The sequence below is a fragment of the Salmo salar genome, chromosome 21 (genome assembly GCF_965601325.2).
Source record: "Salmo salar chromosome 21, fSalSal1, whole genome shotgun sequence".
Classification (NCBI taxonomy): Eukaryota; Metazoa; Chordata; class Actinopteri; order Salmoniformes; family Salmonidae; genus Salmo; species Salmo salar.
Genome location: NC_138311.1, coordinates 15,609,499 through 15,636,312, shown reverse-complemented (window position 1 = coordinate 15,636,312; position 26,814 = coordinate 15,609,499). Strand labels below are relative to the sequence as shown.

Genomic DNA, 26,814 nt, shown 5'->3' with positions numbered 1-26,814 from the left:
AAGTGTCTGGAAAGCCAAACACATAATGTTCATAAATGTGGACTGTTGCACAACTTTCTGTCCACGGGGACATTTTACATAATACTAACAACTCTATACTGACAGCGGCAGTGAAAACAGAAGGGTTTTTAAAAGAGGGTTAAATAGTTTTGCGAGCATTTAATGATGTAATATTACATTATTCATGTCGTGATCAAATATTAACTCTGTGGTATTTCAGTCAGCCAAGACTGGGATTTATACCAGGATAATATAAAAGAGTAATGTGTACGGTGCCAACGGAATAGCTGCTGTTTCAATAGCTGCTCTAAGGACAGGCCTAGTCGATGAAAGGATATTGTGGGTGTACCATTATGTTGTAGCCATTAGGAAACACAGGATATGCTTTTCTGCATTCTATGGAATAGATTTACATTTTCCCCTATGTTTCTTTTATATGTTTGGTGTGCACTACAGTGGCCCTTGTTCTATGTTCTTAGTAGCTAGTTACTGTACCCTATTCCCTATATCGTGCACTACAAAGGGCTCTGGTCAAAAGTTGTGAACTATTTATTTAACCAGGCAAGTCATTTAAGAACAAATTCTTATTTTCAATAATGGCCTAGGAACAGTGGGTTAAATGCCTTGTCCAGGGGCAGAACGACAGATTTTTACCATGTCAGCTCGGGGATTCAATCTTGCAACCTTTTGGTTACTAGTCCAACGCTCTAACCACTAGGCTACCTGCCGCCCCAAGCTATACAGGGAATAAGGTGTGATTTGGGATGCAACCTTGGTGTACAGTGCCCATGCTGTTAGAGTGGTAGATATGAAGCATACCTTTAGAGTCCTGTGGTGCCCTCCCACCTGTGTTATGCCAGGGCAGCCGAATGGACGTCCGCAGAGGAGTATTACGTTGTTCATCAAGATAGCTCAGGTCTTCCAGCTTGGTCGAACTGGTGGCTGCAGAGAAAGAGAGAGAAAACGATGAGATAATGTGTGGGATATGAAAAAGACAACGAGCCTTCATGATTGGACAAAATCAGACAAATGGCCATGAACAGTTCCTGGATCACAAGCTAAAACCAATCATGGAAAACATGTCACTGGGGAAATCCAGGGCTTGTCCTTAATACGCTGAGAGAGAAAAGAGGAGTAGGACATGTATCAGATGGGAGACACAGATCCAGGCTGACATCTCGATGGCAGGATTTCAGGCAGAGGAAAGGGAACGGTGGACCCTGTCATTGACAGTTCCCTGGAGGTGGTGTGGATTGGGCATTGGGCAGCCAGGTAAAGTACAGCTGACAGGAGAGAAGAAGAGAGGAGCAACAATCCCCTATCCCCCCTAAAATCCCCCATTACCCCAGCCTGATTCAACCTGACAGCTGACGATCCAGAGAGAGGAGTGGTCTGCCCCATTGACACTCCTGTGTGCTGGAGTACAAACAGAGCTAGTAACAACCTAAACACAACCAGTATCCGTCCCAAATGGCACCATATTCCATGTGAAGTGCACTCCTTTTGACCAGGGCCCTGGTCAAAAGGAGTGCACTTACATAGGGAATTGAGAAACAGCCCTGATACAAAGGTCAGGAAGGACTGCACACAGCGCCAACAAACACATTTACTAACTAAAGCCAGCCTTACTACAGGGATTACTGCCTGAAAACATACAGTAGGCTACAGCAACAACATTACAGAGAGAACTCACAGACAGCACCTAGACCCAGAGAACATGCGCCATGAAGGAAGAATGACTACAAACAATACCTGTCATTATCAGAACTAGAAGTGATAACAAACACTAGCAGTTCGCTGTACAGAACTCGTCCTCCATCTCTACCTACCATCCTCGGTCTATGAAACCCACATACGGAGACAGCCAACGTGAAACAAGGTCTCCGGTGTTCCAGGCAACAATGAAATCACCATGGAGACCCGGCTATCCTCAAGCCGGCGTCCTGTTTAACCCCTAAAAGTCTAAGCCTAACATATAGAATTGTTTTAAGATAGTCATACCATGGATCATTTAGCTATTTGATTGAGAATTTTAGGACCCCTGTAGGTATCAAAAAGATAAAATATTGTATTTGGCCTTCACTACTATAGCTCATAGAAACGCATTGAGTAACACATTCATAAATGGCAAAACAGACACAAAAAAAATGTATCATAAGGAATAAGGTTTTGAAGTGTCTGTCCTATATCTAGGAGATAAGAAAGCACAGGAAATATATGTATTTATTTGCACAAAACTACCATAATTCCATGAATTTTCTTAACTGTTACCGGGTTACCTTCAGACGGGTCCCGTGACACTTGTGGGGGTCGAAGAGCAAAACAGAGAACAACATTGTGTCCGTGAGTCTCATCTTTCCATAGAGTGGTCATATTAGTTAGTAGGCCAAACCGTTCGGACGCTACAGACAAAGTAGCTCTGTCAGATTTGGAGGGCCGACATAGGCAGACGCGGTGGTTTGAGATGCAGCCCATGCAAAAAATCCAGGTATCTCTACCTTAAACAGACGGATTTTGTCTTTGTCATGTTAATTAGATTGACGAACAGGTGCTGTCTGGGATTTGAACAACAGCAACTCCATCACTCTGCCACTTTTTGGGTAAACAGCTAAATGGATGTACCAATTCAAGATTGTGCCTTCAACAGGAAAAATCAAAGCCCTTATCTCTCACTCTCTACTCCATTAGCATCAGCTGAGCCGGGAGGACAGACAGGACAGTGAGGGACTCTCCTCCCCAACTTACTCTGAGGAATGTTCTCCTAATTAGAGAGCCAGCTGGTGACAACAGAGCAGGCAAGGCAGCATGCATCAATAGAAACATTTATGGAAAAAAGACCTCATTGTCAGTCTACCCAACTATCAACCTGTTGATGTGAATTTCATTTTGGCCTCGAAATTAGAATAAATGAGAGCCTTACTCTTATTCAACATGAGAGATCACTTCACACAATGCAGCCAAAATGTTAAACCGCTCGTTGCTCTCGAGTTCAATTCTCCCAACTGCCAACCTGCTGGTGCTGGGCAGTGGGTCCCCCTGGTATCACCACACAAGAAGTTGAAGTAGCTACTTACAGTCAGTCAGCGGCAGCAGAGCCAGAGAGCTGGGCAGGACAGCGGCAGGTATTTAAAAACACTCCTCCTCATTCCCGGCAGGTAGCAGGCAGGCAGGCTGAGAGGCAGGCAGGCAGGGCGGAGGCCCTTTGTGGAAAAGCTCCACAGAATTATTCTCCCCAGTGGGCTGGACACTCATCAGCGTACCCAAGTGAATCTTCTGCCCCAGCGCACCCATCCATGTCCAGGCACACTGGCCGCATTCAACTGGTGACTGCGCTTGGCAGTCCACAAGCACCGCTCTCTCTCCCTCTCCCTCTCTCACAGCATCCACAGCATTAGCAGCGCTCCGCGCAAAATAAATGCGGGTGCTTTACAAGATTGTCCCCCCCACCCACATGGATTTTTGGCAAGCGCAGGAGGAAAAGAGGGTGAATAAAGCAGGGGATAAATGAAAGGTGGGAATACGGTGAGAGCTGCTCCCCTCCAACGTGGCGGATTACAGTTTGCACCGGGCAGCCGGACTCGCAGTGGAATTAATCAATGATCCTCCCTGTTCTGCTTTCACAGAGAGAGAGTGAAAGGAAGAGGGGGGTGAGGTGTATGGAGAGAGAGCGAGCGATAGAGACAGAGAGAGAGAGAAAGGAAAGAGAGAGAGCGGAGAGCAGGGCACAGGAGGAGAGCAGGAAGGGGTAGTGACAAGCCGAGAGGGAGAATGATGTAAGGGAGAGAAGAGGGAGAGATGGCAGGAGGGAGGGGGACAGGAGAAGAGACGGAGGGAGAGAGGGGAGTGATGTCCGTGCTGCGTTCCAGCTCTAGCGCATCAGTCATGCCCCCTGCTGACATTAGTGGACTGCAGTGAGATCCTTCTCTCTCTCCCCTCTACCTCTCTCTCTTCCCCCTCTCTCTACCATACTAGGCCCATTTAAAATCAGTATCCCTGTATAATCTACCAAAGCCATAATAAAGATATTTTGAAGCAGACATATACCGTTGTTTGTTAGTGCTAAAACCAAAGAAGACAATTCACGAGCCAGTGTAACTTGTTTCAGAATGGTGGTTGGGATGTCTCGCAGATGCATTGAGCCGTTTCATGCTCTTTGATTTTCACCTGTAACAGAGCTCCTCGCAGCCGGCACCATTTCCCTCAACACAAAACTGGAAATCCTCTCTAGTGTAAAAGAAGAATACTTCTGCTCTGAAGTCCTCTTCCTTGTTTTCCACATATGTTTCAAGCCCCAACTCTTCCCCAGGGTGCCAAAAGGCTCTCTCGCTCCCTGCTTCTCGTTCTCCCTCTCATTCTCTCTCTCGCCCTCAATCTGCGTTAACCTCTCTGTTTCTCTCCTCTTCCTTTTCCGACAGCAGATCCGTCCTGGTTGATGTGACAGCGTGTATGAGTATGATACCTTGAGGTCTGTGTGTCGGGAGGAGCTTTGAAGCTCCACAGATGTGTCAGGATGTGTCCATTCTGATGAAAACGGTTCTGCCCTTTACATCCCTCAATTCTCTGTCTCCTGGGTTGGAGCAGGAGGGGGGCTGATCTGAACTGCTCTGCTGCTGGGAGCGTTACTTTGCCTGCACCCGTGCACCAGCCCCCAGTACTTGCTATTTCCCAAATGGCAACCCTGTTCTCAAAAGTGGTGCACTATTTAGGGAACAGGGTGCCACAGGGGTCTTTTCAAAAGTAGCGCACTATATAGGGGGGAATAGGGTGCCAATTGGGACGCGCCCCATTGTTATTTAGTGGGCTCTTGTATAGGCTTAATGCCTCCAGAAGATTTCTGGCATCTCCCAGACTGCCACCTCAAATCCCTCTCTGACCCGCCACACAAATAGGCCCAGAGCTGGAATTGAGTAAGTGGAAAATGGAATAGAAGTGTCTTACACAAAGGTTTTGACGCGTAACCAAGTAAACAGATTACGTTCGATTCCTTGCTGGTTGTCGCTGGCTGGCGAGCAATTTGCTTGTTGGATCATAATACAGACGAAAAAAAACAGAATATGACGAAGAAAAAGATGAGGAGAACGCAACATCTTGCATAACACATGGTTTTCTCTGTTATTTTGTTAGCGAACACAAACCCTTTTATTTATCACACTACGACATGAAGGAATATACGAGGAGTACGTTGCTCCACTAGTGGGCATCGACTGTGCTTTGATCTAACCTGTTAGTGTGGCACAGGGAGCACACACTGCAGACCACATAGCAGAATACAGAAGAGCTGTAAAGCAGACCAGAGCACAATTTCACTGGAGCCCTGCAGTACAGTACCTGCATTGCCAATAATGCTGGCCAGGCAATACAGGCAAACAACATATATGGAAGGACTCAACTCAATATCAATGCTATAAGAAATAATGAACAATCACAGAAATAAAATGGAGGAAATTGAGGATCAGGATATGTATTTTATTTGAACCTTTATTTAACTAGGCAAGTCAGTTAAGAACAAATTCTATTTACAATGACAGCCTATGGGACTCCCAATCACAGCCGGTTGTTATGCAGCCTGGATTCAAACCAGGGTGTCTGTAGTGACGCCTCTAGCACTGAGATGCAGTGCCTTAGACCGCTGCGCCACTCGGGAGCCAAGGATATATCAGACATATTCCTGATATGTAGTACAGTCAGTTCTAGCTAATTCAATTCGGGGTGTACCGAGCCAAACTGAGCCAGTCAATGTCCAGATATGGTCGGAGGTGACAACATGGACTCCACGTGAACCATCAACATTAGAGAAGAAGTGAGCGGAGGAGTCTTCAGGGAACAGTGAGACTCCACATACACACTCTCAATCAGCGAATGGGAAACTTGACAATATAAGCATACCAATGAATCATCTCATAAAATCCATACGCCAGTAGACAAAACATAAAAGCAGATAAAACCAGTTAAGCCAGCTCTAATTTATCACCACATACACCAGTGGTTAAAACACAAAACTTTATGATTTGATGTAATGACTCTATAACATAAGCAAACCTGCGGAACGTCTGGGGACCACTGAGAGATGACATCAGTCGAAGAGATGGGACACAGCTGTGTGACCTCTAGTCATCAGTTCTGTGGGCCCCAGGAACCTTAAAGGAAAAGTCCACCCAAAATCTACAGTATCTTTTGCTGTTTGTTTCATTAGTCCCTTGTTGACATAGTCCCAAAATGTTTTGCATGTCAGCAATCAAGTTTTCAAGATACATAACTTTCAAAATACAGAAATACAGCCGGTATGATGCATTTTGCATTTTCCTTTAAGGTATTCAACACACTATTCTCCAATGCAGAAGGATCCATGGTAACAAGATGTTGGAACAATGGCCGTCAATGATGCCCACTTCTGCTCAGGAGGGGCAGGGCAGCTAGGCAGCGGACATCTGCCAGGTACAATGGACCAATCACCTAGACTCAGCAAGAAACCCTAACACAAAGGAATCCCGAGTAGGGCAGCAGACTGGCACCTGGCAAACGACTGTGAACCACAATGGTACAAATGCCTGCGTGGGCAATGCCAAAGCAATACACCACTCAACCTGTGCCCAGGTGCAGTGGAGTGCCGCCTGGGTATATGCTATGGCCGATACATTCCACAGCCATCCACCTTAATGCCATTTCACTGTCTGGAGAAATCTCCACCATCAGGAGGTCTCGGAACCATGGACTTCCTGTGGCCAGTCTTAATGTAGCCTTTGACTCCCTAAGCCACACTGAATGTCTTATTAACTGATGACTGGAAATAGTATTCTTAAATATTTGAGAGTAACAAAGAATGTAGAAGGCTTTGAGCTGAATTCTTGTCCCGAAATGCCCCGAATCTGCACTGGATGAAGGAGACATCTGCCTTAACATACCATGGCTTTGTGAAATTGGACTTCAGCCAAATCTTAAGAGTTGACAATATAGAGCCAAGGCAGACTTCTACTCTGTATCCTCACTAGGGCTGGGTATTGCCAGGGACCTCACGATACGACAGTATCACGATACTTAGGTGCAGATTCCATACGTATTGTGATTCTCACGATTCTATATGTATTGCGATTTAATACTGCGATTATATTGCAATTATTTTGATGGTCCAAACATACTGTTCACTATACAGTATGTCTGCTGCAGAGAGACAAGAGAGAGCCATAATAAAAACCTGTTTTGATCAGTCAGGGAAATAAAAGTACTGAAAACATGTTGGCTCACTATTTAAAAATAAACATGGAGAGAAAACAATAGGAGTTTTGGCAAAGATACAGCCGACTAGCGCCAGCTAATGCTACCTAGCCATATATAATATTGTCTAAAATAGTAATTTTTTCCCACATCACTAATCCCCACACATCAGAGAGGGGTATCAGAGGGTAGACGATCTCTTACAGCTTCACAGAGACCCTACCGTCCTCCCTCCCTCCATTCCTTCCATTCCTTCCATTCCTCACACTCTCCGTTCTCATTTAGAATTCTACTCTCCACAGCCATCACTTTACATGCAGTAATAACATTTACATATTTCGTTTTCCGTTACAGAGCCTGTGTCACAGCCAATCCTGTTTGAAGCTGGTGGTGCCTGTGATAGGGTATGGGTTGGGCTAGGAGAGAGCCATCTCTGAGGAAGCTCCTCTAGGAACCACTGTTTGTCTGTCCGGGTGGAATGACTAATGTGACCATCATCTCAAAATGTCTTCACTGCGTACTGGTTCGTGAGAGTCTCACCTTTCCATATTAGTGTGTAGCCCAAACTGTTCGGACACTGCAGATGATTTTGTGAGGAGACCGATTTCGGGATGTCTCATGGTGTGACAAACACCCCTCTGTCACCTTTCACCACAGATGCGGAAGTGCGCATCAGCGGATGCGGTGGATTGAGACGCATCCAATGCACACAAAAAAACATATCTTAGATTTTTGTATTATGCTAATTCGATTTCCGCGGGGTGCAGACCTCGACTCTAGGGGGGTTAATAACTCAAAGTGCACGTCTTTTTGTATTATGCTAATTCAATTTCCGCGGGGTGCAGACCTCGACTCTAGGGGGGTTAATAACTCAAAGTGCACGTCTCAAATGGCACCGTATTCCCTATGAACCCTGGTCAAAGTAGTGTACTATACAGGGAATAAGATGCCATTTGGGACGCACTGCTATTTAGGATGAAACCCATTGCTACATTCTAGTGGAGGCACTGTGACTATATAAATATACACTGAGTGTACAAAGCATTATGAAAACCAGCTCTTTCCATGTCATAGACTGACCAGGTGAATCCAGGTGAAAGCTACGATCCCTTATTGATGTCACCTGTTAAATCCACTTCAATCAGTGTAGATGAAGAGGAGGAGGCTTTTTAAGCCTTGAGACAATTGAGACATGGATTGTGTATGTGTGCCATTCAGAGGGTGAATGGCAAAATATTTAAGTGTCTTTGAATGGGGTATGGTAGTAGATGCCAGGCGCACCGGTTTGAGTGTGTCAAGAACGGCAACGCTGCTGGGTTTTTCACGCTCAACAGTTTCCTCTGTGTATCAAAAATGGGGCCGACACAAATTGTCCAGAGCAACAGACCAAATGACAGTCCAGTACAACATTGGTGCACAAAGACCCATCAAAAAATGCACAAGTCGTCGTACCTTGACACGAATGGGGTATGGCAGCTGACGACCTTACAAAAAAGAAGAAACAGCAGTTGCAGTGGGCTAAGGAAGGAAAACACTGGAGAATTGGAAAACCATTGCCTGGTCTGATGAATCCTGGTTCCTGCTGTTTCACACTGATGGGAGGACTAGAGTGTGGAGAAAGCCACATGAGCACATGCATCCATCATGCCGCGTGTCAACATTGCCGGCTGGCTGTGGTGGTGTGATGTTGTGGGCTGTGTTTTCATTGCACACATTGGGCCCCTTAATAAAAGTGGAGCAACGTTTGAATGCCACAGGATATCTGAACATCATTGCCAATCAGGTGTATCCCTTCACGGCAGCAGTGTATCCATCTGACAATAGATTTTTTCAGCAGGATAATGCCCCATGCCACAAGACTAGGATTGTCCAGGAATGGTTCCACGAACATGACAGTGAATTCAGCTTACTGCAGTGGCTTGCCCAGTCACCAAATCTCAATCCAATTGAGCATCTGTGGGATGAGATGGAACGGGCTATTCAGAGTAGAGATCCACTACCAGCCAACTTGACACAGCTTTGGGAAGCATTTGACGCTTTTGACACCTTGTAGAGTCCATGCCCGACTAATTGAGGCTGTTCTGAGGGAAAAAGGGGGTGCAACTCCCTTAATGTTTTGTACACTCAGTGTATATATGCAATTGTTTTGCTATGCAGAATGAACGGAGGAGAAAGCAGCTTTACAGACATGTCCTGCTGGGAGATAATACAATTAAGGATTTATTCCATGGCTTATGAGTCAATCAAAAATGTGCACAAATAGGCAAATATCCCCATGTCAAAAGTCCAGTCTTCCAGCAGGGTCAGACGAAACAATCTGCAGAGGAGGATAGTGTTAAAACTACTCTCATATTGTAGTTCTTAGTATGTCTGTGTTTTGGACAAAGTATATTTGTGAGTTCGTGGTGGGTCTACTGTGTCCTGCTATGCCCTGGGAAAACTGCAAAATGGCCATTGATTTTCCGAGCAAATACATTTGGTGGTTTGGTGAAATTAGTAAGATTTTGGGTTCTGTATTCTCACTCAGACAGGTGGTGTATTGGTATGGACCTGTACCTAGCCAGTTAGCCACAGCTTAATGAGCAAACAGTGCTGCCTGGATTTCCCACAGCAGCAGCTCTATGGCAGCAGGCCAGTCACGTTGTCCGCTGTAATCACACACACAGTGCAAATGACACTTCTGAGCAACACAGATACATTCCCTGGGCATATCTCACATTTTAACAGCGCTATGGGACACTGGTTGATTGGCATTGGACAGATGCACCAATCCCACTAATTCACCCCTAGAGAAAAATACCCTTTGTTCCCGGGCTAATAACCTCCAACAACCTGAGAGGGGGACAAAAGTTCAGAAAGAGAGAAGTCTAAAGGACAAAACAGGCCGTGGCGACGGACGGTTAAAAGCATTGGTCCTATCCACTCTGACCACATAACATCAGATGTGACTTTCTTTTCATATTGAATCGCCACCGTTCATAGACACCTAGCAACTACTGTGCACGGCTGACATTCTTTATGTGTGTCTAGTCCTTAACGGTTCAACGATGAGCCAGCAGAGCAGCAGAGAGACAGCCCTAGCCTAACTCCTGAAGTCCTGGCAGGAACTCTGCCTCAGAGCGTGTTAAGGCGCTCCAATCAATGACAGCGTGACTTTCAGCACTCTGGCATCAATTTCATTACGACTCCTCTCCTCTCCGCCACCGGCCTGGATTTCCACCTCTGTCCCTCTCGCTCACTCTCTATCATTCTGCTCACCACTCCTCTCTCTCTATCACTCTGCCCCTCTCTCACTTCCCCCATCACTCACTCTCAGTGTGTCCTACAGAGGATCATCAGTCCTGTAGGCTCTGGCTGGTTGCTACCACTGGATGACTGGGGGCTGTTGTCATGCTCTCCATAGGGACTGTGTGGTATACAGCTATAGATAAGGCTACCCTATTCCCTATGTAGAGCGCAACTTTTGACCAGAGCCCTACTGAGCCCTGGTCAAAAGCAGTGCAATATATAGTAAACAGGGTGTCATTTGGGTAAGCAATCAATTATAATGGCTTCATCCAACTTCCTCGTGACTTAAAAAAAAGCACAACGCAATGTTCATCATGGGGAAAGAAGTGAATGGGTGATTTTTCTTTTCACTCCTTCCGTCTCTCTCTATCACACGCATACAGTCGCACACGTGTACACACCATCTATCAACCCAATTAAGACATTCCATATATCCCACGGAGCCAGCCGCGCATAACAGATCCCTAGCCCTCTCATAAAAGAGCCAAGAGAAAAACATCAACTAAGTCCCAAATGGCACCCTATTCCCTATGTAGTGCACCATATTTATTTAACCGGAGAGTCAATTAAGAACAAATTCTTATTTACAATGACGGCCAGGCCTGGAATAAAAAAAAAAAACAATGTAGGACAAAACGCATAACACAGAAAGGAGACACTAAGCAACAACACAAATTCAACAGCAAACAAACAGGGGGTGTGTGTGTGTAAGTGCGTGGTGTGTGTGTGAAGTAAAACCACATGCTTCCTTTCATAAGCTAGCGCAAACTAGTGACATTGGGTGACAACTAGAAACAGCTACATGTCTCAACAACCTGTTAATCTATTTGTCCTTTCAACTCCTCCAGGGACAACAGGTCCTGGGGTTGTAGGTTGGCTTGGAGGGAATTCCAATACCTCGTTTTCGGGACTGTTAGTAGAAAACAAGATTGTGATCTATTGCATGTACATATGGGACGCAACCCAAGCCCCACTCTGATGAATAAGGACGTTAAGGTCCGTGTCCCTGGCCCCTGGTGACAGAGTAGGTTCATTTGGACCATAAATGAGCTTGTCTTTCCATGTCCTTGCTGTCAGCTCCCAGGGCATTGTAACCAACCATAAAATCAGAGGCGTGAATCCAGCTCAGTCCTCGGGGGCAATACTGCATAACAGTGACATCATCCTACAAACTAGAGCAAAGAAGGGGCCGTTGGGTCCTGGGCTGTTAGCTTTACGAGGTAGTGGGTGTCCGTGAGTCTGGGTGTTTGGGAGTGTGTCCATCCATGCTGTTGGAGCTACGTCAGACCAAAACATCAGGAGATGTAAAACAGGTTATGGGTTATTGGAATAATTAGGTGGTTAACTGAGAGAGGTGTTTGTGAATTTTCTACACAATGCCGTGTATGCACTTCTATATTCTTTATATGGCAAGGTTATAGATTTGTCAGCACGCAGTAAAGACTAATGGTCACTTAGAGCAAACAGTGTGTGAAATCCACTGTGTATGCAGCTAGCTGTAGGACACACACTCAAACTCTCTCTCTCTCCCTCTCCCTCTCTCCCTCTCTCGCTCCCTCTCTCTCTCTCCCTCTGCCTCTCTCTCTCTCTCTCCCTCCCCCTCTCTCTATCCCTCCCTCCCCCTCTCTCTATCCCTCCCCCTCTCTCTCTATCCCTCCCCCTCTCTCTCTCCCTCCCCCTCTCTCTCCCTCTCTCACTCTCCCTCTCCCTCCCTCCCTCTCTCATTCCCTCTCTCACATACACACACACACAACCCCCCCGCCCACCCACCCGACTGATCAAAGGCAAATGGATTGAAGATGATTCCATTGCTTTCCGAAGCTTTTGATAACTAATGGAATGAGTTTCTATTTATGAGAGGGGCTCTCCTGACAGAACAGACGGGGCTCAGGAGCTTTGGGGAAAGCATGTCGTCTGACAGTAACACATGTATAAATCGATAAGGGCAGTAGCAATATTGGAGGAGGAGTGCTCTCTGGATCCCCATGTAGAATAGGATCTCATCTCACCAAACCCAGATCAAAGCCAAAGAACTGTTGTTGGCTAAACCAAAGCCCTTCTGCAGCCTGGCAACGGCAAGAAACACTCATGTAGAAACACTCAGGCTCCGTCCCAAATGGCACCCTATTCCCTATGTAGTGCACAACTTTTGACCAAAGCCACCCAAGGGGCTCTGCTCAAAAGTAGCACAATACATAGGAAATAGGGTGCCATTTGAGACGGAAGCTCAGGAAACACTCCCTACATGCTAACACAATGCATCCTGCCAGGCTTTCAATCTCCCGGCACCATGGCATATAAGTGGAGCACAGCAGCTCCCTGCTAAAAGCACATATCCAGGGGGTTGCATTTTAAAGAAGGATGGTGCGTGGGGACTTGAGGAAACAGGGCCAAGGTCAAGAGCAGAGAGAGGGGGAGACGGAAAGAGATGGTAGGAGGAAGAGAGAGTGGGGGAGGAGAAGGGGAAGGGAGTGAGAGAGAGCGTGGGGGAGGGGGAGAAAGAGGGAGAGAGATAGAAGGAAAGAGAGAGAGAGGCAGAGGAGAGAGAGGAGGAGAAGGGGGTCTATATGACAGCTGTGTGGACATGGAGAGCAGAGCCATAACAGCCTGTTTCGTGAGGAATGCAGAACGGATCAGCCAGACACCCCTCTGTCCTCTGCTCCAACATGGTGCACCCAAGTCACAACACTAAACAGCTGCCCTCGGTATCCACTTCCCTTCCTCCTGAAGAAACGGCACTAAGAACCTTACCTCCCAATAACAAGGCTCCTCTAGCTCTGCTGAATTGACACGTCAAAGACTCGTCGTTGTCACCCCCCCCCCCCCTTTCTCTTCTCCCTCTCCCTCTCACACTTGTTCAGCTGGGAAATGAAAGGACACTGTGTGTCAGTCAGCTCCATAGTCACACAGGGCACTGTGACTAAGCTGGCTTTTGGGGGACCTAGGTCAGGATGTTCTGTGAAGTACCAAAACTGTTAGGTCCTAAAGGGTCTCAGACTAACACCCTCCTTTCCAGGTCAAGATATCTTACTAAGAAGGTAATGCAGAAACAAAGTCAAGATGAGCCAATCTGCAATTAAACTCCGAGTCACATTTGAAGGAGGATTCTCTGAGCAAGGGTCTAGGAGCCCTTCCTCTGATGACCCGATACCAAACTCAAACCAGTATACAAGTCCAGATAACTCAAACCAGTGTACAAGTCTAGATAACTCAAACCCTTCTCCACATCATGAAGCACCCGGAGCAAAGTATTCTTACCTGCAACAGAGTTGGGCCGTGGCATCATGAGGGACGAGGAAGTGTGTGCTGTGGGGTATGGAACGGGGCCCTCCGGTGGGTTGCTTGGTCCTGCTGCTGCTGCTCCTCCTGCGGCCCCTGCTGGGTACTCCGTCCTGGACAGGGCGGGGGTCTCTGGGGGCCCGCTGGGGTCTTCCTCGGCCACGGGAGAGCACGTATCGACACGCACGCTGGGAGCCAGGCCATGGTGCGCGCTGCTCCTCAGGCTGCCATCTTTACTCCATTCCAGGCTGGAGCCGCTGCGGTCATCATTCTCTGAGGAGCTGGTGATGGTGGCTGAGGGAGGGAGGGAGGTTATGAGTCTTTAGCGCTCAATCTCTTTTTCATTGACCTTTATCAACACCCTCCACCTGAACTGATATTTACCGCTACATTTAGCTCCAACTAATGAGAGCTATCCAGTGATGGCAAGGGTGGGTAGATTTATGGCATTCATTTCCTCAATCCAGCTTCCCCCTAGGAATTTTTTTTTCAGCTTGGTTTTAACCACCATTATTTCCCTCCTTATCAAAGGCCTGCTGAATGGAGTATTCCTGAAAAGCTGGTTTAATAATAATGCACATAAAGTATGTTTGCCGCCAAACAGTATCATCCGTCCAACATAACATGGTCAAGCTGAGGTTGATTACTTTTGACCAAAGCCGATACTGTAGGTAGTGCACTATATAGGGAGTAGGGTGCCATTTGGGACGAGCCCTACATACACAGGTCAGGTCCTCTTATATGAAGAGAATACAAGATTTAGGAGGGAGAAAAAGGGGGCTGGTGTGGAGAAAAGCCGACTTCTATTTTAGAGTTAAGACAGGTGTTTGCTTACATGAAAGCAAATCCCCTTTAATCCTCTCCTCAGGCCTGGCTGGTCATGCTAAATACAATCACTAAAAGCTGAGGGGAAAAGCAAAAGCCACCGACTGGCAGCTGGGCTCCCAAACAGGGGGATGCATCCCAAATAGCACTGTATCCCCTATAAAGGGAATAGGGTGTCATTTGGGATGCACAATTGGGTACAGTCAGAGAAAATGTAATGAATCACAAAGATGGAACAAAGTGGTGTGAATGAACAGGTAAAATAGCCTGCTATCTTACACTAGCTGCTTTATTGTCTCCTTGCTCCTCTGCTTTATAACACGAGTAGATGGTTATGACCATGATTTATAGCATCACGCTTGAGCCTTTTACTTTCGGTTTTGGTCGACCAGCTTCAAACAGCTGTAAAAATTATATTTTTTGTTATTGAAAAGATATTTCACAGCGATTTAGATGGTACAATGAGTCCCTACACTATCCAGGGCTTGTTTTCTCACATAAACTGAAATTGAGCAAACAGTGTAGAATTTTTGCAACCAGGAAATGACAGAGCGATTTCTATATTGGCCACTTACCCCGGTTTCCACTAGATAACACAGCCACAAAGTCTAAACAGTTTTCCCATTTTGACAACAGAAGCCAGCCCACCGGGAGAAATCAAAAGGCGAATATCACAGCCAATCACAACACTGGTGAGTAAGTAATACTGTGAAACACTATTATTCCACTATTAGCGGCAGAAATATTATGGACATTTTCTGAAATTACAATAAAAAATAAAAACATTAACATAATATTGCTTAGCACCTTTATTTACTACATGAATAACTGCTTAGGACCATTATTTACTACATGAATAACTGCATATGACCATTATTTACTACATGAATAACTGCTTATGACCATTATTTACTACATGAATAACTGCATATGACCATTATTTACTACATGAATAACTGCTTATGACCATTATTTACTACATGAATAACTGCTTTTGACCATTATTTACTACATGAATAACTGCTTATGACCATTATTTACTACATGAATAACTGCTTATGACCATTATTTACTACATGAATAACTGCTTATGACCATTATTTACTACATGAATAACTGATTAGGACCATTATTTACATCATGAATAACTGATTATGACCATTCCTATGACACTCTTAAGCCTCCTCTTTCAGATGCCCTCCCTTCCCTGGGTCCCACACCACAACAGCAGCTGAGGGTTTTCATATGTCACTCTGCATCAGTGCTCCACACCATCCCACCCAACGTGCTGTTTATAAAATCAGTCAAATGAATATGGGCTTTTGAAGTAAATGATTCCCTGACTTCTCTTATCCTGCTTCTTCCACAGTCCGTTTCAACCACTTCAAAGGCCCCGAATAGTAGTCATCAGAGCTGGGAATCAGTCTCACGGACACTGCGTCCCAAATGGCACCCTATTCCCTGCATAGTGCACTACTTTTGACCAGAGCCCTATGGAATATTGTGCCATATGGAACGCAGCCTACTTGGCTTCTCTCTCTGCCTTTTAAATAATCCAGAAGCCCTACTCACTGGGGGCAATGTTCCGGACCAGTGTTATAGCTTGTCCTTCGCTCCCAAACAGAATTCTATGTGTTTGAAGAAGAAACCTTTATGCTGCTTGACTCAGCTAGAGGCATAGCGTTCTACAGTATTCATTCCACCGAAGAAGAAGTAGGTCCCAGTGATCTTAAGTAGGCTGGGCCATAGGCCTATGTATCAAGCGTCTCAGACTAGGAGGGCTGATTTAGGATCAGTTTTGCCTTTTCGATCAAAATGAATAAAATGATATGGACAGAGAGGAGCTGATCCTAGACCCGCACGCCTACTCTGAGACGCTTGATGCAGCTCTCTGTCTCAACCTGGAGGGTACTGTAGGTGGGTAGGCAGTAGCTAGGCACGGCAACGCGCTATTCACGCTGCTTCACTATGGCAGATACAATATCACAGCCAGCATGAATTATTTAGCAGCTGTGATATTGCACTGGGGGCTAGGGGGGAAATAAGTCATAGTAATCAATTATGTCAACAGCAGCACAGGATTTGCATTCGGGAGATGTATCATTGCCAACAAACCAAGTCTGGCTCGGCCACATAAAGTGCCACGACCTCGACAACAGCTTACCACTTGTCATTTAGATCAGGCTATCGTAACAGGTTGTCTTTTATCTTCATTTTATCTTCATATAGGCCTAATCTGTCTACCTGGGTGACCGTACAATAGGGGATAGAATCTCGATGTCCTAGTTAGACGCCTCGGAAAGAAAGAGAAGGTTAACTGCTTTTGTCCTAGTTTGGTCCAAATCAACTGGCGCCTTGAGAAATGAACGTCACCAACCAGAGAAAAAATTACTTTCATGACAAACGGCTCTGTAGGCCCAGGTTCAAGATTTCCAAATGGATTTCTAGTAGGTTTCACTGTCCCTGAGACCTTTAAGCAGAAACCCCAGAGGAAATGAATACAGTGATAACTCATCTTCCTGTCAGCCTGTGTAAATCCCCAAATCTCCTAAAGCCAGTGCTACCAGACGAATAGAGAAGTCACCATGCTGTTGAAACTGTCGCCACCAATACTCTCTAACACACCACTAACAGCTCAATACAGAACTGATAAAACAGACACTGACAAAGTAGAGGAACAACATTGACACGTACACTTTTCATTCAGAGCATCCATAAAAGGGTAAAACAAAGATGTTGGATTAAATGAAGGTTATAAGTATATATGTGTTATTAATGCTAGGTTGGAGTGGTCAGGGTAATGCAGAGTTATCCTGTTGATGATGCTAGTGTCATGGGACATTCTAGGTCCACTCCTATGGGCATTGTGCATAATGTGAATAGTACTGACTAAAGGCTGAGTGCTGGGGACTGAATGACTGAGTGAGTGAGATTGTGTCCCAAATGGCACCCTATTCCCTATAGTGTCCTACTTTTGACCAGAGAGGCCCTGGTGAAAAGTAGTGCACTACATAGAGAGTGGGGGGGGGGACACTGAGTGACTGACAAGCAGTCCGAGTGTCTCTCACCTATGATCCCGCTGTCCTTGCTCTCGAGCGTGGAGCTGGGGCTGGTGATGGTCCCACAGGGGCTGGAGTGACTCGGGGGAGGTCTGCCGTGACCACTGCTGCTGTGTCTGAGGCTGTGGCTGGCGTTGCTGTTCAGGGTGGAGCACGGGCTCTCTGTGCTGGGGGACGTCGTGCTACTGGTCAGACTGGAGCAGGGACTGATACCCTGACCTGTCACTGAGCACTGCAGGAGGAGAAACATATTTTATTTGGCTTCACTGACCCCACATGGCAGTCAAATATACATCTCTTTCCATGACATAGACTGATCAGGTGAATCCAGGTGAAAGCTATGATCCCTTATTGATGTCACTTGTTAAATCCACTTCAATCAGTGTAGATAAAGGGGCGGAGACAGGTTAAAGAATGATTTTTAAGACTTGAGACAATTGAGACATGGATAGTGTATGTGTGCCATTCTGAGGGTGAATGGGCAAGACAAAATATTTAAGTGCCTTTGAACGGGGTATGGTAGTAGGTGCCAGGCGCACCGGTTGTTGTCTAGTTCTGCAATGCTGCTGGGCTTTTTACGCTCAACAGTTTCCCGTGTGTATCAAGAACGGTCCACCACCCAAAGGACATCCAGCTAACCTCACACAACTGTGGGAAACATTGGAGTCAATATGGGCCAGCATCCCTATGGGGGGGCGCAACTCAGTATGAATGGAAGTTTAACAATTAAAACCTGTTCGTATTTTTCACTTGGGAGTAAAGAGCTTTTCTCCTTATATGGTAGCAGACCGGAAAATATGATCCAAGTCAATTTGCTTTTTTTAACCAAAGCAAAGAACCAGAATCATGTGCAAGCAATGCAAATTCCTGGACAAATATAAGCAGTTCACATGTGAGCATGACACACAAGCTGAAGGCATGAGCTCGCTCGGTAAACAAAGCGAGGCTTTCAAAACAGCAAAATCAAGTCCAAAACGAGACCAGAACTCGTATCTCAGAGTAGGAGTGCTGATCAAGGATCAGGTCCCTCCTGTCCAAACTAATCTGATTCATTATGATCTAAAAGGCAAAATGGATCCTAGATCAGCACTTTCAGACAAGACTTGAACAACTGAATGCCAACTTGTAATATGGGCCATACAATGAGACTAAAACCAGAAGAGCTCAGCCCATGATTGATCACCATGCTCTTCCTGGTACTCAAGTGCTAATGACATAACTCCAAACTCTAGGTTTGTCCCCTATATTGTTCTCTCAGCTGCCTGCCTCCCTCTCCTCCATGCAGTATGTATATAAGTCAGGATGGGGGCTTGATGGCTGGGGTTAGCGTTAGCACCTAGCGGTGTGCTACATGCCTCCTCCCTGGCGAGATCCCCGGGCTGCGTCCCAAATGGCAACTTATTCCCTTTTTACTGCACTACCTTTGGGCTATGGGCTGGGGTCAAAAGTAGTGAACTATATATGGAATAGGGTGCCATTTGGGATGAAGCCCCGCAGCCCGCAAACAGTTCCTCACCAAATGGCTAACTCTTCCTCATCGTTTCCCATCTACATCACAACTTAGCACTCTGGAGAACAACGCCAGCTAAATTCGGGTCATAGCCATGTTGATAAGGGCACACAAAAGAAAAAACTTGCAACGGGAAACCAAAAATGAGCGTCTCTTCTTGGAGAAGTCTGGGTATTCCTCCCTATTTCAGTCTGTTTTCTTCCGTTTCTTGCCTAATGACTACGGCCCATGTGATGTGGAGAAAAGGCTAAGGCAACTTACACCAGACAACATACCACGCTGATGACATAATAGTTTAATGGCATTTACTCTAGGGCAGAATAAACAGACGACGCGTTTAAACTCCGATAGTAAAACAGCTGTGTAGATGTAAATGGGAGAGCGAATAGTTAACAGACGATGAACGCCTCCAGGTGTTTCTCTCTGAAGCACAGAGAAGAACATCCTTCAAGGCTGCTGCTGGACAAAAAACAGCCCAAACCCATTCTTGCCCTGATTTCTTGGGTTTCTCACCTTGACATCTCGATGAATGAAGATGATTCATGGAATATAAGCTTAAAGTGTAGAGGGAAATCAAAGGAGTGCTCTGCTTTTATGCTGAGCCCCAGACTAATTAGCAGAGCCAAACAAACTGAGCCGAAGACTTGACATAACTCTATTTCTGGACGTAAGCACGTACACTCATATTACATACTCAAGTGCCCCTGCAAGAGCCACTCAAGTTACCCTAAGAACATCACACTGGATACCTCAGGCTCATAAACCAACACACTACAGTAGTTTACTTAACCAAACATTCACTTTGTGCACACACAAAACACATCTGAGAACATGTTGAGGTTAGAGTTACCCTTATCTGCTGCAATTAGAATCATTCCGGTGGTAGTAGTGAGACTTTAATCCAAGTCCAAAGAACCAGGGCAAAGACAAACTGCACCATAAAAAGCATCCTTTCTTCTTTCCCTTCTTTTCACACACTCTCCCCTCCCCTCCCTCCTTCTATCTCTCTATCTCTGGTGTTGTGCGGCCGCTGCAGCAGCTGCCGGTGAAATGAAATACCTTTTTTTCATTCTTGTCTTCCATAGGTATGCGAGCCGTGCCCGGGATCCCTTCTCCCAGTAAGAAGCCCAGCCTTGTCATCAGCTCCTGAGTGGCAGGGGAGGAGGAGGAGTTTGGCTCTTTCTCAGCTTGCAGCTCTGCTGTGTGAGAGATGAGAAATAAATCATGTTAATATTCCCATGCAGGCCAACCCAGGGCCAGTGACGGGCTGAGCCCCTGCTGCACGCACACACACCCGCAGACACTCCCAGACAGACACACACACACAGCTGCTGGGGTTGCGCAGGCAGGCAGAGAGGCAGACACACTGACACAGAGGTGGATACAGCCAGCCTGCAGCACAGCAGAGTACAGCTCAGTGCAGCACAGAGGCGGTACTCTGCAGGCTACGCAGGTTCCGCCTGCCTCATTAGGAATGCTGTGACTGTGCCTGTCTCTCTGCAACACGTCTAGGGTGCCATTCTGCTCGGTGCTGCTGCTCATTGTTTACAGCCCTCACTCACATAGCCTCCGAATATCAATGAAGAACCGAATACAAAAAGGCTTCCGCTTCTAACTTCGGTTGTTGTCTCAGCCCCTCGCAACTGCTTGTGTTGGGTGGATAACATTTTATATTTCTGGGGCCAATTTTCATATTGTCAAGCTTTGGATGCTACTGTCCTAAATCCTCTTACATATACAGATATAGGATCTTAATTTGACCAGTTTCTCACAGCAGGAAAACAATCCTGCAGCAACAGGAAATGTGAGTTATTGTGTGGATTATAATTAATGGACATTTTTGTAGGGGTTGATACATTTTCAATTTTTAGGGCAAATCAAGTCTGACATTTTTAAGTGGAAATTACAAAATGTATAAGCGTTTATAAACCTTGAATATACTATGTGCTGGTTGATCAAATTAAGGTCCTACACCTACTGTGTATATTTGTGATGTTTCAAAGAATGCACATGTTGCTTTTCATTATCAATAAAGAATGAGCTAACAAAGCATTGACTTACAAGCTCACTGCAAACCAATACATCCTTAGGGATCTATAAAATCTGTTACATGTTTTGCCTCATTCCGTTTAGTTTTACCCCAAATTACATTTTCTCCATTTTGTTTTTCCAGGTTTAAGTTTTTCATATTTTTGCTCTCAAAATCACACTTCTTTAATAAAAAAACAACAAAACCGGACGTTCTAAGTCAACAACAACGCTTAAACCACATCAGGAGACCACTTTGAGATCTGGAAAAAATCTAAGAAATGTAGATTTTTGGGTGTAGTTACCCTTTAATGCAAGTGCGCACCAGCAAGAGACCGTTGTTTGGTTAGCGATGTTTCTGTAGCGCTCATGTGATTGCAGAGTTTGCTAAACAAATGGCTTCTGGATTGATGCAAATAATCAAGATAGCATTCTGCCAGGTAGGCATATGCTACTTTGCAGTTAACATTTAATTGAGGAGGTTTTTGGGAAAGCCTTTCCATCTCTACCAGAACATGGTTATCATCATCGCTAACAGCTACACATGTACACTACCGGCCAAAAGTTTTAGAACACCTACTCATTCAAGGGTTTTTCTTTAATTTTACTATTTTTCTTTGTGAGACGCGGTGTGGGTGAACGGATGATCTCCGCATGTGTATTTCCCACCGTAAAGCACGGAGGAGGTGTTATGTTGTGGGGGTGCTTTGCTGGTGACACTGTAAGTGATTTATTTAGAATTCAAGGGACACTTAACCAGCATGGCTACCACAGCATTCTGCAGCGATACGCCATCCCATCTGGTTTAGGCTTAGTGGGACTATCATTTGTTTTTCAACAGCACAATGACCCAACACACCTCCAGGCTGTGTAAGGGATATTTTACCAAGAAGGAGCATGATGGAGTGCTGCATTATATGACCTGGCTTCCACAATCCCCGACCTCAGCCAAATTTAGATGGTTTGGGATGAGATGGACCGCAGAGTGAAGAAAATGCAGCCAACAAGTGCTCAGCATATGTGGGAACTCCTTCAAGGCTGTTGGAAAAGCATTCCAGGTGAAGCTGGTTGAGATTATTTTTATTTTTATTATACCTTTATTTAACTAGGCAAGTCAGTTAAGAACAAATTCTTATTTCAATGACGGCCTAGGAACAGTGCCAAGAATGCCAAGAGTGTGCAAAGTTGTCATCAAGGCAAAGGGTGGCTATTTGAAGAATCTCAAATATAAAATATATTTGGTTTTGTTTAACACTTTTTTGGTTACTACATGATTCCATATGTGTTATTTTTCTACAATGTAGAACATTTTTTTTTAAATAAAGAAAAACCCTTGAATGAGTAGGTGTTCTAAAACTTTTGACCGGTAGTGTAGACACACGCACGCACACGCACACACACGTCACGCCCTGATCCCGTTTCACCTGTCCTTGTTATTGTCTCCACCCCCTCCAGGTGTCGCTTATTTTCTCCAGTGTATTTATTCCTGTGTTTCCTGTCGCTCTGTGCCAGTTCGTCTTGTATGTTTCCAAGTCAACCAGCGGTTTTTCCCTTTTTCCTTTTTCTAGTCCTCCTGGTCAAAACCCTTGCCTGTTTCTGGACTTTGTACCCACCTGCCTGACCATTCTGCCTGCCTTGACCACGAGCCTGTCTGCAACTCTGTACCTCATGGACTCTGATCTGGTTTTGACCTTTTTGTCTGTTCACGACCATTCTCTTGCCTACCCCTTTGGATTAATAAACATTGTAAGACTCCAACCATCTGCCTCCTGTGTCTGCATTTGGATCTCGCCTTGTGCCTTGATAACACACAGACACACACAGACAGGCATTCCTGTGCTGTTTCAGAAAGTTTCAGGAAAATCAAATCACTGATGCATTTTGTTCATGTCTTATGATTAACTTTAGCAAATTCATGCCTTTTCTAATAAGTTCAATACATTATGCTAATTTACAACTAATTGTTTCAATAAATCTGAATTCTGTTTTAATGTCTAGATTACGTGAATCTGTCTGCGTTCTCCACAACGCAGATTATAGAGGGCCCTACTTCCTCAACTGGGGGATGCTGATGGTATTCTGTATGTACATTACCTCAGCATGTACATGAGGAGTCAGGGGAATATGGCTCCACATACAGGGGGCTATCCCCCCTAAAGGCAGTGCAAGGCATGGACTACAGTAAGTTATTACCCTGCATTCTGTCAGCACCTCTCTCCCCCTCCCCTCTCTTTTCCAGTTATTAATAATGCTGGCACTCCCTCTGATTAAATACAAACCCGTCCAGCCACATAATGTACTGCCAAGACGTAATGAAGTCAGAACTAATGCCACCATACATGAACGAACACACAAAGGCACACATAATATTATTTACTACTGTGGTGGCATCAGAAGCAAGACAAATCTAACCATTTCATTCATATGAAATCTGGTAATGGATGCAGTCTATGCTGATTTGATTTAACGCTAAACTCAAAACCAGAGGCAACTTCTGACCCCCTGCAGAAAACACTCTGCTACTGTGAACATGCTTCATTCTCTAATTCCCCTGCAAAGGTTGTATTACCATCATATTGTGGGCAGAAATGCTACAGCATATTGGTTGGGAGGGAGGATGTTCTAATCCTGGAATGATGCCTTTAGTTATGTGGTTCCAACCTAGTTGAGCAATACATGTGGTGAAATGGAACGAGGGAGAGTCAAGAGAGAGGGAGGGAAGGAGAGAAATGATGGAATATCTCATTACTCATTATTAACCAAGGAGACCCCTCCACCAATGCTCCCTCTCCCTACTCTTTCTCCTCCTCCACTCCACCCCCTCTCCCCTCTTTTGCCCTATAACTAATTTCACTTCATTTTAATTTCACTCCTTTCATACAAACACTGCTTGGCTGACTTCTCTCTTCTCCAAAGTCTGCAATATATTTGCATACTAAGGAGTGCACCTGTTGCACATGGGGATGTGTGAAACTTACTCCTCAGCCTGAAGTGTCTGAATAGCTAGCTTTTCTCATGGCGCTGACTGGTAAGCTTCAGGAGGGTGGTCACGTGTGCTAGCAAGGCAGAGGTCCCGAGTTTGCGCCAGGTATGTGCCGAATCAGGAGGAAGTGGTACTCGCTAAGCAAGCGGCGTGATGTCTTATTCACACCATCCCCACACCCCTTTAGTAGGCTAGCCTACACTTTGGTCATGTTTCTGCCGGGCAAGGAGAGATGTAAGTGTAAGGATATTTCCCAAATGGCACCTTATTCCCTATATAGTGCACTACTTTTGACCAGGACCCATAATGACTGGTTGCTGGTTCATACTATACTGTAATGTAGCTCTGTTCTGTTCAGTGTGCAGCAGTACCAGCAAGACAGATACAGAGCACTAGCCAGCCAGGAGACATCTGTTACATCTGCAATGTCTGCACAGGCTGTTAACAGGTGCCCTTTCAATGCCCCAGCAGCCTACGTTAAACATTTAATTCAGTGCACAATGTTCTGTTATAAATAATGGGCCTGTGAATCACTGACTCTCATTTGTTTTCCTATGAATACTGCTGTCTATAAGCCGCTGCATTGACATTGATATCATTCCCCCCATTTCAACAGCTGGAATGTACTGTGATTTGAATGGGTTTTCTCTGCATAGAAAAGTATTGAGCGTCCACCTAAGTGTTTTTTCAGGCCGCCTATGTCTAAACAGTAAAAAAAAATATATATAAAAAGTTGTCTCCGCCACAAGGCAAAATGTGTAGAATTGCAGGAAATTATTTTTAAACAGCTACGTTTTGTCACTGCGGCCAACAGGTGGGCCTCTAAAATGTTCAGGTCGGCAACCGCACCATTGGCTACGCCCATTGGCTACGCCCATTGCCATTCACCCGCCACACCCACCACCTAAGCCCCATTTTGATCCAGAAAAAAAAAACTGATTTTCAAGCTGATTGCAGTTAGGAATGGGTAAGAGAAAGGCATTAAATTAACCTTTTGGTTAACCTTTTTAAAAATCTTCCAGCCACCCAGATTTTTTACCAGCCAAAATAAAAACATTTGCCGCTAAAATTACACCAACGACCTGAGTCTTTTTGTGACCTGAGTCTTTTTAAAATATCACAGATGATACCTGCCCCTTTAAGGGCGGGAGGTTACCGTTGTAGCGAGACTCCGGTCATGTTTGTGCCTGTGAGATTGAGTCTGGCTAGTAGAAGCGTTCTCTTCCCTAGCAGTTGTAACTCAAATATAGAAAAACAACCTCGTTTGTGAACAAAACAATGTAAATAGCCAAGAAACACAAGGACCAAATCTCATTTTAGTAGACTTTCATTTAAAGTAAATTAGACCAACTTTTATGCCTGTGCGCAGAGCTTCTAAAAATGAATCTTTCACTCAGCACAGCCTGCAGCCAGGCAGCATTGCAGCGCGAGGTGGAATACACTACATAGGATTTGTAGTTCTTTGACTTTCCGCGATTCATTTACCAGCTATGAAACAAAACGGTGGAAATACTTTGAAAAACAGCTACTGCAGAATTTATTTTTTAATAAATGTGATCATACTTGACTATTTCTATTCAATACCCACCAATGCCAAAATCGACCCGCAGGTGGCGGGTGTTAATTTTAGGCCCTGATCAAGAGTGACCTTGATTTCAGAGTTGAAAACAAACTGGTGAAAGCTAATTGGAATTCTAACGTCTCAAATCGGAGTGAAATGTAACACCAGCCGCATGTTCAATGTGAGTAAATGCATGCAGCTGGTGCTACTGCAAACCCCAGCATGTTTTCAGTATAACGGCAGTACAAAGCATGTCAGCGTCACATCAACGCCACTGTTTACGACACCACATTCTTTACCAGTTACTGTCCCTTACTGCACCACTGTTTCCAGGTAGCCCTCCCAGACCTGACCAGGGACCGTATTCAAAGTGTCTCAAAGTAACATACACTGAGTGTACAACACATTAGGAACACCTGCTTTTTCCATGACATAGACTGACCAGGTGAATCCAGGTGAAAGCTATGATCCCTTATTGATGTCACTTGTTAAATCAACTTCAAATCAGTGTAGATGAAGGGGAGGAGACAGGTTAAAGAAGGATTTTTAAGCCTTAAGACAATTGAGACATGGATTGTGAATGTGTGCCATTCAGAAGGTGAATGGGAAAGACAAAATACACTGCTCAAAAAAATAAAGGGAACACTTAAACAACACAATGTAACTCCAAGTCAATCACACTTCTGTGAAATCAAACTGTCCACTTAGGAAGCAACACTGATTGACAATACATTTCACATGCTGTTGTGCAAATGGAATAGACAACAGGTGGAAATTATAGGCAATTAGCAAGACACCCCCAATAAAGGAGTGGTTCTGCAGGTGGGGACCACAGACCACTTCTCAGTTCCTATGCTTCCTGGCTGATGTTTTGGTCACATTTGAATGCTGGCGGTGCTTTCACTCTAGTGGTAGCATGAGAGTCTACAACCCACACAAGTGGCTCAGGAAGTGCAGCTCATCCAGGATGGCACATCAACGCGAGCTGTGGCAAGAAGGTTTGCTGTGTCTGTCAGTGTAGTGTCCAGAGCATGGAGGCACTACCAGGAGACAGGCCAGTACATCAGGA

At 45.2% G+C, this 26,814-nt stretch overlaps 1 protein-coding gene across 6 annotated transcripts in view; it reads right to left on the bottom strand.

Moving 5' to 3' along the window:
• Positions 1 to 26,814, bottom strand: part of LOC106581811 (protein TANC1) — a 193,293-nt gene that overhangs the window by 46,395 nt on the left and 120,084 nt on the right. For 4 of the 6 annotated variants that reach the window (XM_014164164.3, XM_014164167.3, XM_014164168.3 and 1 more), the window contains 4 exons: positions 20,233 to 20,372; positions 17,673 to 17,895; positions 13,759 to 14,073; positions 820 to 942 (listed from right to left, as the gene is read on the bottom strand). In XM_014164164.3, coding sequence (XP_014019639.3) covers positions 820 to 942; positions 13,759 to 14,073; positions 17,673 to 17,895; positions 20,233 to 20,372 — 801 coding nt within the window. The remainder of the gene's footprint in view (positions 1 to 819; positions 943 to 13,758; positions 14,074 to 17,672; positions 17,896 to 20,232; positions 20,373 to 26,814) is intronic. The other 2 variants (XM_014164166.3, XM_014164170.3) reach the window with 1 other exon arrangement.